The 17,620-nt window shown below is 36.6% G+C and overlaps 1 protein-coding gene across 1 annotated transcript in view; it reads right to left on the bottom strand.

Annotated features, from left to right (window-relative positions):
• Positions 1-17,620, bottom strand: part of ERC1 (ELKS/RAB6-interacting/CAST family member 1) — a 303,616-nt gene that overhangs the window by 195,046 nt on the left and 90,950 nt on the right. The window contains exon 8 of the mRNA XM_009879628.1: positions 12,872-13,039. Within this exon, the coding sequence (XP_009877930.1) occupies positions 12,872-13,039 (168 nt within the window). The remainder of the gene's footprint in view (positions 1-12,871; positions 13,040-17,620) is intronic.

The raw sequence follows: 17,620 nt of genomic DNA, 5'->3' as shown, positions 1-17,620 counted from the left end.
TTTAATTCTGGAGTCCCATTTAACACTTCAGTGCAGAGATGGCAAACTGTTCAGTTAAGAGGTGAACATTTGCTCAGTTTACATTAATTTTGCTACCCAGTGAAGATGGGATGAATTTTTAATTTGCCTCCCAAGAAAGTTTTCTTCTTTTTATTGCTGCTCTACTTCAATGCTAATCTGGAACATTACTGTCTTTGCAACATCACATTGGAATATCATTGTGCAATTTGGAAATGCCCTGATGTCGCTGAACCTAACATAGTGGGATTCTGTAACACCTTCAGCTGGTATGGAGAATTTTATACCAGAATTTTATACCATCCTTCAGTGGCCATAGGCTACAGAGGAACACACTGTTGGCTTAAAAAAGAGAACCAGGCTAGCAAGGGTGGGGAGAGAATGGAGAAGGACAGGACAAAAAGATTATGTGAGATGGGGAAACTGCAGCAGAGTGGTACATCTTACACAGTCATACTTATCTACTGCTACTCAGGTCCAGTTAAAATTCAGAATAGCTCCCATAGAAAAAAAAAATTGCTTGCTTTTTCAGAAGATAAATACCTTTTTGTCATTTTTACTCTTATGATCTCCAATCTGCAAAAAGTCCTTTGAAATTAGCATGAAGTTCTACAGTGTTTAGTTTTACAAATAAAGCGTTTTGTTGCTATGCAGCTTAGAAAGCACAAAGAATTTATTTTTGTGATTTCTACTTAAAATAAAACCTTAATTACCAAATAAAAGTATGGACCACAAACAGGTACATTGTCACTGCTTCAAAAGGAAGAAATTTGCACACAGAGAAAATAAGGCTTAAAAAAATATCTAGGAATTGCAGGACACCTAATGCTATTAATGCTTTATTCTTGACCTAACTTTGGATGCACACTTATGCAATAAGGTTGACTTGAGAAAAGAATGGTATGCAGGAAGAAGTGCTGCTACAACAAAAATTGACTTAACCTGTATAGACAGGTAATTATTTTGTACCTTTGGTGAAGGAGCAACAAACAATTGACACTGATCCAAAAGACTATTCTCTTTCTAGAGCTTTTTCATACAAAGTTGCTTTGTAAGTAGATTTATATGAGCCAGAAAAATAGTTCAGCTATGTTTACATAACTAATCTCTAAGGTCATTTCCATCCCTTTGTTTCCTTTTGTCCTCCTTTCCTTTGCATACCTAATCACCCTCAGGTAGCACCAGTTTGCTGACAGATCACTGCAATGGAGAACTAACAAGAACAGTCCCCATAAACTGAAATGTAATTACAGTAGGTTCCGAATAGCAAAGAATTTTTTTTATACTGTCGTATTCCCTACAACAAACACTATTTAAACCAGATATTTCAAATCATATTCTTAGAGCGTTACTATCATGTTTGCAACCTTCTGTCCTGCTAGTTGATAGCTTGAATTTCCTTCAAATCTTCTAGCACAATCCTATCGCAAAAGTTTGCTGTTTCTGAAATCTGATACTGAGAGGCATTTTCCTTACAAGTTTCTAAGGAGCTTGTAAGACCAAAGGAAAAAAAAAAGATTAGGACCCCAAGACTAAAGATTTCTGAGTTGGTAAATGACCTGAAATTCACATTTTCAGGGGAGGCAATGTATATGTTCTTAAGCATTGCCTCAGTTCCAGAGCATTAGCCTAGAAAAAATTATGCATTAGCAATGACTCACATCCTTAAACAGCTGTAAAACAGTTAAATTTAGTTAAGAAATTGCTTAATTTCAATAATTAATTCAATAATACCAAGAGCCTAACCTAGTCAAAAGCAGAATCTTTGAATTGTAAAATCCTATCATGGACACTGGCCAATAAAAGAGAGGGTTTTGAAGTGAGGGGAGCAGGGGCAGGCACTCTTTTCAACCCACTGATATTGGTTATGTGTCAAAGCATACAGGTTTTAATATGAGTGGACAATACTTTATGTAAAATGGAAATTAAATAACAAAAGCATAAAAGCTGTTAATAAGAGATTTGTTTCGGCAGTATGTGAGCCAGTTGGTTAAGTACATATGTTTAATTACATAATCCATAAAAAAATCTGTCACTGGTTTACCTTAAAACTTCACTGCATGACCCCTTGTTTTTGCTGCTATTCATCAGCTAAGAGAATGTATCCATTATCCACCAACAAGATATCAACCTGGGGTGTTTTTTAAAACAAATTGTTGATTCCAACTTGAGTGCAGTACTTTGATTCACCCAAGTAACTCAAAACAGAACATTGTTACCATAAACAGAAAAAAAAAAATAATCATTTAGACTCTGCTTCTCCTTTTCAGTGAAACACGAAGCCTATATACTACTCATTTATTTCACGTATGTAAAAATGTCATTTATACTAAGAACCATAATTGAAATCATCTGGTAATTTATTTCACAATCTAATTATGAATAACATCCATTTTGTTGAAATCATGGCCTAATCATGCAGAATAACATCACGCTAATTCTCCTTTCGGCTGTGTCCTGACACTATGAAGCAATCTCTGTGACTATACTTTCTAAAGTTTTACTCCCAAGACCTACCAATTACAAATGGATTAAAACTCCAACTATTTTGGGGACATTTGCTCACTTCTGTTCCAAGTCCCAGAAAAGATTTTAACAATAAATGTGCACAGATTTGATTTAGGAAAGTTCATTACAGAAAAAATGCAAATACTATGATTTGGAGTATTTTCATATTGATGATTCCCAAATGTTCAAAATAAGGAAAAACAAAACTACTTCGATGTGAAAGGCTGATAAAACAAGGGAAAAAATTGGAACCGGTAAATGTTAACTTAGATCTGATATTCTGTTTTGTAAGAAGCAGAATAAAACAATGAAGTTGTAACATTGCTTTTAGAATAGCTTAAGCTTCACAAGGTTATATAACACTTAAAAAGTGTCAAGTGAAAAACTTACTATATTATGAATTAAACTTCTTTATTTGGACAAACCAAATATAGTGTTCCATTGATTATTATTGTGAAACAAATACTCTTAATTCTATGGCAACTTAATCTCATATACTCAGGAATACTGACGCTATTTTCCTGACTTGCTTTAGATTTTGATTTTGGTTCTACACAGAGTAAGGATACTATAACTGTTGATACATCCCTGCTTAGATACATACACAGTACAGTGCTACCTATCACACTCTCATGACAGAACAAAGGGTGACAAGAAAAGACATGAAGAAAGGAAAGGCTTAACTCACCACAGCACTGCGATACCCAAGAATGGAAATCAGGGAGCAGAAAAGACCAAACATTAAGGCAGACCAATGGATAGGATGGGAACATGGGATTTAATGTTGACTATAAAGGAAATCCTCACCGCAAACTAAACTCCATTTACATTATCATTTAGGATCACTCAAGCAGAAGGCTGTACAACTTGAACAAAGATTTTAAATGAGATTTGATTCAGGCACTGAATTACTTTGTCCAAATCACTGATTTATTAAAGTGATCAAAGAACTACTGTAAGGTAATACAGCCCTAAACCAGAGCGGAGAGCTCTGGAAAGGAGGGATGCTTCTAATCTCAGTGTAAAACATGCCTAATCAACTGTGATTGTCCCATTTCATTCTCCTAGAAAGGATATGGAGTGATGAATAGGAAGGGATTGGGAAGTCATACTGTAAATACTAAACACGAAAGTGTGTGTGTGTATTCTTCAGTAGTTAGCTGTCACTGCTTCTACAGTATTATTTCAGAACACACAGCAACAGGTGACAAAATGTCAAACTCTCAAATAAAATTCTTCCATGGCCTGTGCTCAAAATAAAAAAAAAAAAAGAATTTAAGAACCAAGTATATTAAATTATTACCATCATTTGGTTGGTTCTTTCCTGTTTTATACCATAGACTGCTTTAGGCAAACCAACACTCCAAGTTCTACCAAAAAGAAAGGCGTGAAGTGACAGAGAGTGGACTTCTTTATCCAGAAGTTCTGTGTTTAAACCCGTCCTCCACCCATCTTTGCTGGAAGGTATGTAAGCTCTTTGCCATGCAGAAGAGCATCCTAATTATCAAATGCATGGTATTCTGGGACAAGGTGATCTTAGTTTCTCCTGGTGACACTACTCTATACTGACCAGTTTTCTTATCCTTTGGATAAGTGAAATCACAACCTTGAAAGCTATTCATATACTTGTGCCTTATGACAGTCCTAATGACTGCATAAATATTGTGCAGAGACCCAGCTTAGAAGGCTGTCTAGTCTAGTAGATTCAAAGTTCACTCTTGAATCCAGGAAATTATTGATTTAAACTGAAAAATTACTCCTTCGTTGTTCTAGTGAAGATCCCCAAGTTGGCTAATGCAATCACTAATGGCTGTTCCAGACACAGCTCAGACAATGCCCCCAGGGGCAGAAAACGCCTGGACGCCTGGTGACCAAAGCATTGGAAATTGTGAAGTCTTGCAACCCAGAGAGCAATGAATAGCCATGTGAGGAAGGCTGATGTAAGCAATCTCAAAAATGGCATACGCCCTTGCTCTTCCTGCCTCTTCAATCATAAGGAACTTTGTATTTGTCTAGTACGACAGTGAATACACCAACAAAGCTTATTAGCTTTATCTTGCCAGAAAAACTACACGTTTAATTTATAATGAAGCCAAGAGGCCCCACAGTTGGCTGTTTTCCCAGATCCCTTCAAGAAACCAGAATTTGTCAGTCCCACTACCTATGAGTAATGTTCTGTCTTGCCAATCAAGAGGTTATCTCAAAGCACAAGAAGGATGTAATATTAAAATGACTGGTCCTCTTTGAGGGTTACTGAAAAAAAAAAGATTCCTTCCGTATATGACAGATTTGCTGAATTGTGGTTTCAGTTTTTTGGAATGCTGGAGCACAGATAATACCAGAAAGTCCGATGGAGCTTTCTTGTAACTTCGCTATTGCTATCCATCTTACGTGACACTATTACTTTAAACTGATACACATCAATGTGTTTCAGTTTAAAACCCTACACTAGCCAGCTACAATAGCTGAACAACAGAACTAACATCATTAACCTCACAGTCCTGTTTTCCTTCTCCATTTGAACCTACTTATCTAAAAGGATATAACATTACTTCAGAAAAAAAAATCAACTACTTTAGTTACTAAAGGTAACAGGCAAGACTCCTTAATAACATCAATATAAATTGAGAGAATGTTCCTTACATTATTAGATCTCAAAGTAAGAAATTGGCTTGATATCTTTCGCACACATCAGAACAACATTCGATTTTTTAAAAGAACATTACCATACATCTGGGTATATAGGTACAGATGCTACATATGATCCAGATGTTTTTATTTTTATTGTCGTATCACAAAATGGTCCAAGAAAAAGAGGGGGTGATATAAAAATAAAACAGCATTTTCTCCGTTTACAAATTCTAATTTATAATATAGGCAGGCATAAAAATTTATTTTGAATCAAGTAGGTTCCTCTAACATAGCTGCTGCATTGGTAACCGTAACTGTGCACTAAAAATTACTCTTATAGCATAAAACTTATTTTGTGTAAAATCAATTTTTCGAATTTAACTTATACCTCCTCCACTAGTTTAGATGTCCCACATAATTTACTAAACAATCTTCAAGTGCATGTTAGGCACCTATGAGTAAATTCACTCACAGATTTCATTGCTCTGAAGTTTAATAGAAGTGATTCTTATGCAAACCTATTCAAAAGCTGCCTGGACATGGTCCTAAGCAACTGACTCTGGGTAGCCCTGCTTGAGCAGGGGGGCTGGATAAGATGCCCTCCAGAGGTCTCTTCTAACCTCAACCATTGCATGATTCTGTGAAGACAATTTGCCATAAAACTATAAAGGCACTGAACAAAGACCCTTAGGAATAGAAAGTCTCGTGCTTTCTCTATTGATGTTCAGTGCAAAAAACATTTTACAGTGTTCTTCAGCAGCAGAAGTCTGTACTTAGAACAACTGTACTAAGTCTCTGACTTACGGCTTAATGACATAAACCAATTCAAACTCTTCACTACAGCGAAAAGAATGCCCAGGAAGCAATTAATTGTTTTCAATAACTAAGTATGAAGTATCCAAAAAAAAAAAAAGGGAATTTCACCAATTAGTACAAGTGATCATGTACTGTTTAGTATAAGCTAAACAAGATACCTGTTACTATAGGTTATGAACTCACTGGTGAGGGCCATAACAGCACCCAACTTAGAGCTGTGAAATGCCTGCTCCTTTGGAAACCAAAAGCCCTTACACTGAGAATGCTGGAGTGCAATTGTAGCTCCAAGGCATCTGCCATGACTGATCTGGATTAGGCAAGAAGACCAAAAACATATTGCTTGGGTCAGCCCCCGGAGAACACACTGTCACTTCTACCAGCACCTCTAAATTATGGACTATCTGCCAGTGAAAATACTGGCTGAAGCTAAGCTTGTGGACCTTTTAGCACCCATATTCCAAATTAGAAAAATGTATGTTATTATATGGCTCAGAAAGAATCAAAAAAGATCAAACCTCTCGAGCTAAAGCCTCTTCTGAGAGGGAAGAGACCTTGCTGACACTAAACTTGAAGTTGCTGTAATAAACTTTTAAGATCTGCACGGTGATCAGTCACCTTTACAACTAAACTAGCAAACAGTTGAAAAGTGGTATGAAGAGACTGAGGTATTCCCCTGCCCTAATAACGTCTTATTAGCCGTACGTTCATAGAAGAAAAAAAAGACACACCATGTCCTCTGAGCTGGGCTGAAATTGCTCTAAAAAGTCTCAAAGGAATCTCAGAGAACTGGAAAGTCAAAATGGAAGGGTAAAGATCCTATTTTCAAAGTGGTCATGGCTCACTGTAATACGAAAATAAATTCTGTGTTGTGTCCTCATTTCCCATGTGGAAATTAAACAACTAAGCTACTTCCTGAATGGCAGAAATGAAAAAAATGTCACAGGATAATTATGCTGAATTTGAACTTGTATAATGAAGCCTCTCCAGTGTTCTTTGGCACTTTCATTGCTACCACAAGATTTTATCTAGTGGTATTTTGATAGAGATGAAGGATTAAAAATTTGTCTAATTTTTCCTGTTATTACTCGAACTGAAAATAATACCTTGATCTAAAAATCCCATCCTACATGGTAAAGCAATTCTGAGAGGATATTCCTGAAAAGAGAAGGGACTCTAGCATCTTGGAGACATCGGGTGACAAATTAGACAGAACAGCTTCTGGAAATTTCTAAAAGCCACAAATTTCAACTTTGTTGTTATGTTCAATGGTAGTCAGTAAGCCTATAACAGAAAGGCTTGAATGAAAGAAAAAGCAGCAGCAGCAGCAGGGGTCTGATATCTCTTCAGGGACATGGAAGAACAAGTCCCCCATGACCCTCAAGGACACATCTTTGGGGTCACATCTGTCAGTTGTAATAAAGAAGCTGGCACAAGCCTGTGGGGACTTTAGGTCTTTTTTGTGGTGTTTGAAATCTCTGAACTGGCTTTGGAATCAGTTCAGTGGCATGCCTCGAGACCTGGAGTAAAAGGAGCAGAAGTATGGCTTTTTCTGACAGAGAGAGATATTTACAGAAATACTCTTGTATTTGCACTGCTTGTTAAGCCACAGAGTTTGTGAAGAAAGGAGCTATTTCATCAGTCTTAGCTGAGCAGAAAGCCTAACAAATCTTCCTTCTACCTCCCTGCAGAAGCTGTATTACAGAGGAAAAAATGATCCAGTCTTAAATAAAAGGGCATACCCACTTTGTAAATGTGCACATGGACCATCTTTGTTGGGGCAGTCTTACTTTGTTCTTTTCTGTATAGTTTGCACAACCAGAGACTCAGATACACACTGCAGGTTAGAACAGGCCATCGCCTACAGTGGTAATACTATAGGATTTTTAAGCACTGAATGTCATCGTAGACAGTCTCAAAGGGATATCTAAAAGTCCATCCTGCATTTTATTAATTCTTAAAAAAAACATATATTCATTCATCTGGAAGGCAAGTTCAAGTTCACACCAGGGAAGGTGAAACTACCATAAACTGAATTAAGTGTTTGAAAATGCAGTTCCTTCTCTGTGCTCTCTCATCTCTTCAGGGAAGAGCTGCCTGAGGAGGTAAATATATTTCACAGATGAGGGAATGGAAATAAAATAATCTTTAAAAGTACATACACTGGACGTGAACAGTTATGAGTACTAAACCAACACTGCTCTTGTAGTAACTATGATCACTACTGATTTTAAACAACTGACTTACAAATTCTATTTGTAGTCCCTTACTCCTGCCACACACTATTTGTTATCATTTAAAAAATTATATTTATTTTGATTTCTAAACTTTTTGAAAAGCAGAGGGCATTTATTTCCTCTGGAGAAAGGCAATGCTACTTATCCAAAAGAGCAGGAAAACTGCACTTGGAGTCTTCCCGAATACTAGCTAAATAACTACCATCAGCACAGCCACACACAAAAAAAAACCCCCAAAATAAATATCTGTCTTCTTCCTTTACTTCATCACAGGTCAACTATCACATAGTGCTCAGGGAGCTGCCAAAACATACTGCTACGTTCAGACACTAAAACTTGCACTTTATTTGCCTGCAGCTGTATTGGAAAATGGAGTGTTAACCCCCCCTCCCCAAGACCAAACATGACCTCCCCCCAAAGCAAAGGGTGATTGATTCACTGCTTTTTTTTTTTTATTTCTTTCAGAGTAACTGTTACTTATCTTTTGTCCCAAATGCTATTTCTCTAAAATGCTTTGATTGCAAAATATTGATTTTTTTTTTTCTATTCCTTTTCATCCTGGTCTACGAGCACAGATAGACAGATGTGGCAAAGAGAATAATGAAGCACAATTTAATGTTCTTCAGGTTCAGATTTCAAATTTGCCCAGCACGGTCCCTTTTTTTTTTTTCTGACATTCTCCCCTTGCCTGGAGTTCTAACAACATAAAATGAGATTTTATGCAAGATTTACTTTTAATTAAATGAGAAAAAAAAATCCTGAAGCTCTATAAAACTCAGTTTTTGTATCAAATTTTCAGACATAAAGCTAAAACTCACTTCTGTAGTCTCCAGATTTCTACCATTTGCCCTATTTCTATTGTCTCAAATAAAGGTGCTACCAAGCAGCATCACTGTAGGAGCTTAGAACTGGAAACATTCCAGAATTTAAAATGTGAAGCATGTGGTTTCCTCAGCAACCTGGAACATGTATTTTGGTGCCTATGGGGTATCAGTAGTGATGCCAATTGTCATGTTAATTTTTCAGATCTTTGTTGCTCAGAATCTTCTTCTGTGTCTTTTATTTGATCTCTAATTGGCCAGTAAATTTTCATAACTTTCTTCATCTGGACTTTAGAGTGACCAGAAATTATACTTTCTAGTTCACCACCTTTAATCAATACAACAATTATATTAATACTTCATAAAACAAACTATGCAGTGGCCTGCGTCAATGAATCCAAACAGAGACCCAATAGTAAAGAGTACATTTTAAATAATTTCTGTTTCAACAACAGAAATTGAAGAAATTTAGTATAGCACAGTTTTGGGCACCACACCAAACAATTTCTTGTCAGTCTCATCAGAATAGGTGATTACACATCTAAAACAGTCACAGAAAATAAAAAAGAATTATGAATGGAAGTCAAATGCCCAGCATAGCAATGTATCATTTGGCTATAGTTATATTACTAGTAGAGGCGATCTCTCTAAATTTCAAAAGAAAGTAAACAACTATTCCTAAATGGGTAAGTTATGCAAGTTAATGATTTTTCAATCAATTATTTTATTTTCAAAATCTTTATGATTTTAGCTTTTGTTACAAATTTTCTTTTTACCTAGCATTAAAAAAAATAATAGTGTTCAAAATTTTGTTCACTAGAGTACCCACTTCAAAATCTTTAAATATGAGTATATGCTGACGTAAGAGTATTTGGTAAAAAATGATTGTATCGAGTAGTACTAATCTAATTCTTAATTCAGTTAAATTCCTTCAACATGCCAACACCTGTACCCCATACCTCCTCATAACTGCAAGCAGCAGTTATATGCTGCTGCTGCTTCCAAATATCCATAGAAAAATACTTCTTAACACTACACAAGAGGAAAAGCTTTTTTCATACCATGTCCTCCATAGTCTTTTACTGTATTCAATTAAAATGCCTAAGTACCATTTAAATCATGTTGATAAACTTAAAACAAGCATTTAATATCAGACAACTGAGATAGTAAAAAAATAAATACTACTGTCTATGACCTCTGAAGATACCTTAAATATCCAGATCTTCAATTAGGATATACAGATTAAAATGTGATCTGTCTGAACATGCCAGTTTATAATCAGAGGGAGGAATAAAAAGACTATTGTGCATGGAGGCAAAAGTTTAAAGGCTGCACTTTTTTTTTTTTTTTTTTAATAAGAAAACATCTGAACTGTCCTGGAAGTTCTGAAAGATAGCACTTGGATAAAGCAGAAAACAGGCTGTGCTCTTTAATAACAATATGCACTCTAGAAATGCAAAAAAGAACAAGTAAATCAGAATTTACAAGCTTTAAGAGGAAAACATTTTCAAGAGAGGAGCTACAGGCTTCCAAAGTTCCAGGCAAAGGGCAGAAATAGCTATCTGTACAGTCAAAAGAGGACACACACACACATTTATATCAGATAAAAATGAGAATTCATAATTTTCTCTAGCACCTGAAACACATTTTATGCAAGTTCTCATGACTATCACAGTATAGAGAGAAAATCAAGCCTAGCCTTCCTTAGGTATTTTCTCAAGCTCTGTCTTTCTGTGGAAAAGTGCTGAAAATGACGCAAAGCCCAATCTACAGAAAATCCCAACCCCAGTCTTAGATTCCAGGTCTGGAGAATCAATTAAAAAATTCCGTTAAAGACATCAAGCCTAAAATTTTAAAGGACTGAATTTGTGCTCGTTTACTCTAGGCCATACAAAAAAAAAAAAAGAAATTCCATATTGCTCTACAAACTTCAGATAAAAGTATTGTCAGATAGATTCTCCATAAAAATATTCCAGGTTTGCTAGTTATAGAAACTGAAAAAATTATCTTTGGATTTAAAAACTTCGCCATTTAACTGTTCATGTTAGAGGAAATAGTTCCAACAACTTGAAGGCTGAAGTAAATTCAAATCTCTGCACGTGATTCTAGTTAGCAGCAGGAAAGAGATATTTTTCTATAGATAGGTTATACGTTTCTTTGTTTAAGAAGCTCAGAGACAGGTTTACAGAACAACTCAAATTGCAGTTTATTATGGTAGTGTTATCCCCTGCTGAGCTGTCTAGGAGAACAAGACCTCAAAACCTTTACATCTGAAAGCTTGGGCCCTTACTTTCCACTGTGAAGAGACCAGGTACTTTTACTTGAAAGCAGCAGCAAACAAACTTCAAAAAATAGGTTAGCCACATGAAGAGACAAGATGAAACTGTCTTAGTATGGTTTACAGTGGTCCCAAGTAAACAAGTATAAAAAAATGAGTAAAAAGAGAACCTTTAGTACTGCCTATAAATGAACCAATGAAAGATCCTCCTAAAGAGTTAAGTAGAGCACATTAGAAAACATGTGAAAAAACAGTGTAAGAGTAAATGGAAGTAAAACAACCTCACTGACATTTAACATTTACACAAATGTCAGATTCCCCACTTCTCGGTTAAACATTCAGCTGGGATCTCAATCAATGCTTGGAGTGTGCATGACCAATTTTGAAAACAAAGAGAAAGCACAGCACAAAAATTAGAAATCTGTAAGTGTTTCTAAAAAGATGAACAGTCAAAAAATGAGACCATGAAGACTGGGAATTAGGGCTCTGTTCTAGAATTATTAATGACTTATTTATGGCTAAACTCCATGCCTAAACTTCCATTCCTATATGATGTTTGCTGTAACAGAACTGAACATGACCTAAACCCTCATGATTCATAGCCATCTACTAGAAGAAAAGGCACTGGCCAGGTGTCAGAAATTAATCAATACTCTGAACTATTAAAATCACAAGAATTCCATCGAATTGCTGAAAGGTCTAGGAAAAAAAGCCCCACATTTACAGCCTAATACATTGAATACAAGCTCTAAGAGCAGCTTCTCTAAAGATACAGAGGAAAAAATATTCTGTAAACTAAAATTTACTGTGATACATGCATTTCTCTCTTTTTACCATGTGTAGCAGCAATTTGGAATATATAGCGTGCAATTTGCAAACGATCATCCGTAATGACATTCATTGCCCTGGGACTCAATGCCCTTTGGGAAGTCTCTCTAATTTCTCTGACAGGATCTACTTTTTCTTAGCCAGACCTCCCCCATTTCACTGATAAGGTCTACATTTTCTTACCCAGAAAGATATGCAGGATAGTCTGAACCCTGATTATCCTATTCTAGCAGTTCTCAAGAAATATTAAGTATGATAAAACAGCATTTCTAATGAAAGTTATACAAAGTTCTTCCTGAACTTTTCTCAGAAAGTTACAGAGAAATCATCCTAACTGTTTCTACTGATAAAACCCCTCATTCATTTAGTCACAAACTGAAGTCATAACTCACCTAGTGCCCTGTGCTTCAAATCAGCGTGGCTTTGTTAAGGTGGTAGGTGTGAAAGGATTAATTTTTCAGATTATGTGCTCTCATAAAAACACTTCAGTCATTGTTAATAGTGAAATGGAAGCAGAAGCAGCATATGCAACCACTGAAAGGCAACAACCTCTGCTTTGAATTCTATTTTTTTCTTCAAAACTTCAAACTGAAATTCACCATTCACTGTCTTTCCATTACATGAACGGACGCAATCATTAATCTCCAAAATGTAAATTCAAGTTCAGACTTTTTGACAGATTTAGAAAGCGAGACGCACCAGAGGCGTGTATCTGACACAGACCTCTACAATCTTACCTTCTTCTGAAGAACATTAACTTTGCGTTCCTTCACTTCTAACATGTCCTTGAGGTCATGGATCTCTCCTGCTTGAGTCCCCTTCTCTTCTGCCATCTCCTGAATCTGCTTTGTCTTCTTATTTAGCATAGTCTCCTTCTCCTCCAGACGTAATCGTAACGCATCAACCTAGATTCAGACATGCAGAAACAGGGTTTGTTTAGCACTGAAGGGCAGAAATTTTACAAAAGTTAAACTACACTTTCACAAGAGAGCGAGTGCTGTCAAATTACAAATAGATTCAGAAAACTAACATCCCTACTTTAAGACTTCAGCATACATAAGCTTGTGATAAACAGTTATCACAAGTGGTAGGAGACTAAACAGGAAAAATAATCAAAAGTTTTATTCCCAAATTATATAAGACTAAAGCTCCTTCTTGGAAAATCTAAAATCATACTTGTAACGTAACTCAGCCTTGTAAGATACAATCTGGAATTTTCTGCCTCAAAGTAGAAGCCAACACAATGTGTTGTTGAGAAGTTCTCTTATATGTAGGAAAACTGACCACTTTATTTGAAACATTACTCATGTTCAGAGATTTCAACATTGACTCTTAGTACCGAACAGTCACTTTGTATTCTACGTTTTAATCAGAGTATTAGCTTAGCCTGGAGGTAATGAAAGCAGAGGTCTTTGCGGTCACTGCAGATCAAAACATGGAAAGAGGGTTACCTTAGGATGGCTACAAATATTTTGGCTTAAATAGCAATATAATAGTTTAAATGTAATGTGTTTTCAGCGGGATACAGTTTTATATTAAAGATAAAATAGAACGAATGACACAGTACAGGGTATTGCGGGTACAATTTGGACACATAAACATATCAGAGCTCCCATAGCCTCAGTAAGTCTAGAAACACACTCTGGGAATTCTATGGTATCCTCAAACGAGAAAACTGCATGTTGAGAAGCTTTTGCTTTTCCTTCTGCATTTCTCTAACACAAATAAAACACAGAGCTCACAAGACAAAAGAAATGGGAGAGGGAATAAGAGCTATCTGAATATAAATTTGATGAGGAGAAAAAGGTCACTACAGAGCACAGACTAATCTCAAAGACCATTGTGGAATACGAAATCCAACACCACCAACCTGCTCAAGATACCAAAAGAAACCCACTGACCCCTATCCACTCAGCATTCAGCCAGAGCTCAAATCTGCCAGCTTGGCTGCTAATCTTATTTGACAGTATCAGATTTGGTTCCTGTTAGCTGAATCCATTACAGGACATCAGTCACACAGAGTAAACAGGGTGATCAATGAATTTCTTGGTCCTTCTGCACAGCACAGGCTAGCAGAGACACGAACAGATGACTTGGACAACTCTAGCTAGAGAAAGAATTTAGGTAGTCACTATGCTTACGGTATTTTTAGCAACATTTAGTTTTAATGTGTTATTCTAATTCCACTTTATTTCGATTTGCTAATGGAAAAGTTGCCTCTAAGGCTCTACACTTAGAGTATGTTACGCCCATAAAATCCTTTGCTGTTTTGTCTGATTCCTTTTACACAGAGCAATAAGCGTTTGCCAGTGGGGAAAAAAACTGCCCTGCTCTCCCCATCAGCACTACAATCCCGCTGCCACCTCTATGTCTGGAGCCTTCTCACTTACACATACGTTATTAAAATCACATTCCTGACCTCTCACCTAGCAAGTGGGGCATGGAGTATATTCTGCAGTGATATTAGAGTACCAGGTACTACCCAAATATGATTTATAGAATTGCAAGTGTTTGTAATGAAAAGTTTAGCAGGTGGATCAGGTTTTGTCTTCTTTTTAAAAACACACAGATTTATAGATTGATTAGGTATGTTCTTCTCTGAATATCTCTAATATTAAAGCTCAGAGTCACTTTCATTCATTCTAGAAGGGAAACCGAAAATCTCCCTCACAAGCAAATCCATAGACTCTCAACAGTTGTTTTGCAAAATATTTGAGACAGTCCACATACCTACAGCACAGTATTAAGTGAAAAGAGAACATCTGCAAACAGAAATTTATCCACAGAATGCTTTCCATTTTCTGATTGATTATTCTCTTTGAACTCTATATTAGCTTACGGTTTGGGGTAAATTGCATTCCTGGTTTTATTTGTGTGAGGTCCCTGCCTAGGAAACCACAGAAAACACTTTCAAGAATATTTTCAAAGGCTGGCAGGACACACAATCATCACCTTAGCACTATTCCTGGCAGAACACTGCACTTGTTTATTCATGTCAGCTCAGTTTATGTATGGCATCCTCCCACAGTCACAAGAATTGAGGTCTGTGGGAGTCAGGTGATGCCAACTTCAACAAAGTCAGCTTAAGGCTTTCTCTGCACATGGAAACGACTAGGCAAACAGCTACTGAGGTGCTGACGCCCCTTCTCCTGACTTCTGCGTCTTACATGGTGTTGTCTTAACCCTGGGTTAACCTAACTGCTTTCACAGTAATAGACTGCCATGTCTTTAATTATGCATAGCAAGTAAAATCTTACAGTGCAGCTCAGGCAACTGCTAGTCCTTCGTATAACAATGGGCTTGCTAACTTGACCTGCACGTACCATCCAATTTTCCGCGAAGCTTTAGCAAAATAAGCACATTTATTGTCACCTTCAACAAAAGAGCCTTCCTACGTGCAGGTACAACAGGTACCTCTTTTCAGCTGGGTACCATACATAAGACTTAAATTTCTTCACTGTAAGAACCATGTATGAAAAGCTGCTGGGAACCATTGATCTGTCTTCACAGAATTTTCCAGTAGCAGTAAATAATACTCTGGCTCTGTTCCTAATACGTATAGCCATATGTTAAGCATATAGAATTACAGATTTCAGAGAAAAAACAGAACATTAGTAGCTCCAGTGACTACTAGAATAAACACAATAAATGACATAATATTTAATCTAAATTTATTCTTAAGACTTTTTTAAAATCTTGGATTCTGTAATTGAGGAACTTGAGTCAATAGGACTTTGGTTGCATGCATGTTTTTTGTCATTTTTACCATCATCTCCATTGTACAGTAGCAATCAGGGTATTATGACACTGGTGATTCCCACTCGGGTTTAGGAAAATGTCAGTGATGCCTAGAAAAAAAACCAGTGCTCTACTCTTTTTCTGAGACTAAGTAATTCTTCCCATCTACCTGCCACCTGTTCAAACCACGGCCGAACTATTGATTTAGATCAGTGAACCAAGCCGTACTCCATTCAGTTATATCAGAAGGTACAGTCTCCCATATGTTATACCCAAGCCCTGATTTCTCTGTAATGGCAAAACCTTTTATGCTCTGTTGGTATGACTACATTAATGGCAGCAAAAGGAACAGACAGAATCAGTCCTGAAATACGTGTTTAGAGCTTGCTATGGTTTCTTACAAGAGCCAGCTACTTTTTAAAGTAGATGTTGAAGTAATTCTGTCTATGTCAGCACTCAGAATTCAAAGGTAATTGAGAAATGCACAGAGTAAGACATAAAATCATATTTGGTACGCGAGGTGAAATGTTGCCTTTATCCTACTGTAGATATTGCTATGTGAAGTCTCCAAGTACCTCAAATGAGTACAGTTAAAAAGGATTGGCTTTGTGACATTCTATTACTATCTTGCAAACACATCATATAAACACAATAAACAGTTAAGCTATTTTTCTGATAGGATAGTCTGTAATTAAGACTTAAAAGCTATGTTTACTGACTGATTTTGAATGCAGTGCTAGTTCACAAGACTTAACTCTCTACTTTTGATATTGATATTTCTTATTAATTACGCTAGAGTTGACTCTATACAGAGTTGACCTTCCTATACAAATTGTAGCAATATCCAGTACAGTCTGTAGAAGAACTGAGAGTGAATTCTTTATGAACATACAGCTGCCAGTTATCCAGACAACTTAGTCAGATTATATGACCATGCCATGGAGCACAATGCACACACCTGGCTTTGTGCAGAGCCTGTTTGGTTCTTGCTAGGGTTATAAATTTAATACAGGATAGATGTACTGCTTCCAGGGCCTGCTGAGGTCAGAAATCAGTTCAAATGTTCTTCCACAATCTCTAGCACAAGGTATTAAATACCTAAACACAGGTACTCAGTTCTGTGAGACGAGCTTAATGTTTGCAGGTGTCAGCATAGATCTTCACATAGCCGGTGCTAACAAGCCTCGTTAGAGCCACCCAGCTCCCATTCACACATTCCTCACTTAACGGGATCCACTCCCTAACTGTCTCTAATTTGGGAGAGTCTACTATAGTTACAAAATGCCAGTGTAAGCTCCAACAAAGACAGACCCTTGCAGAGTTTTATGTTCTACTGAGACATTCAGAGCAAATAAAATACTTGCAAAGGACTGGATTCATTTTTCTACCGAATATTAATCTGAATTTACCATATTGAACAGACCAATGACAGAACCATGCCACCTTAAGTAGTATACAAAAATAAATGGGAATGTTCTCACTCATTAATTTAACCTCCCACTGAAACCACGTACCTTCTGGCACTGACCTGAGCTAAAGGGTTCATTGGGCAAAACACAAACTTCATATGGAGGAAGTCTTAATTCCAAAATAAATATTGATATTTTTTTTGTTTTGTTTACAAAGAGATTGCACATTTTTAGCACTATTTTTAAAGGTTCTTTCACAAATTGAAAAGTTTACCACAATATCCTCTCCACCTAAAGGCCCTCAAGATAACACCCCACACACAGCCCACTGTTCTTTGT

Source organism: Charadrius vociferus, unplaced genomic scaffold (genome assembly GCF_000708025.1).
Source record: "Charadrius vociferus isolate BGI_N301 unplaced genomic scaffold, ASM70802v2 scaffold90, whole genome shotgun sequence".
NCBI lineage: Eukaryota > Metazoa > Chordata > Aves > Charadriiformes > Charadriidae > Charadrius > Charadrius vociferus.
Note: the sequence above shows the minus strand (reverse complement) of the source record. Positions and strands in the feature narration are given on the sequence as shown.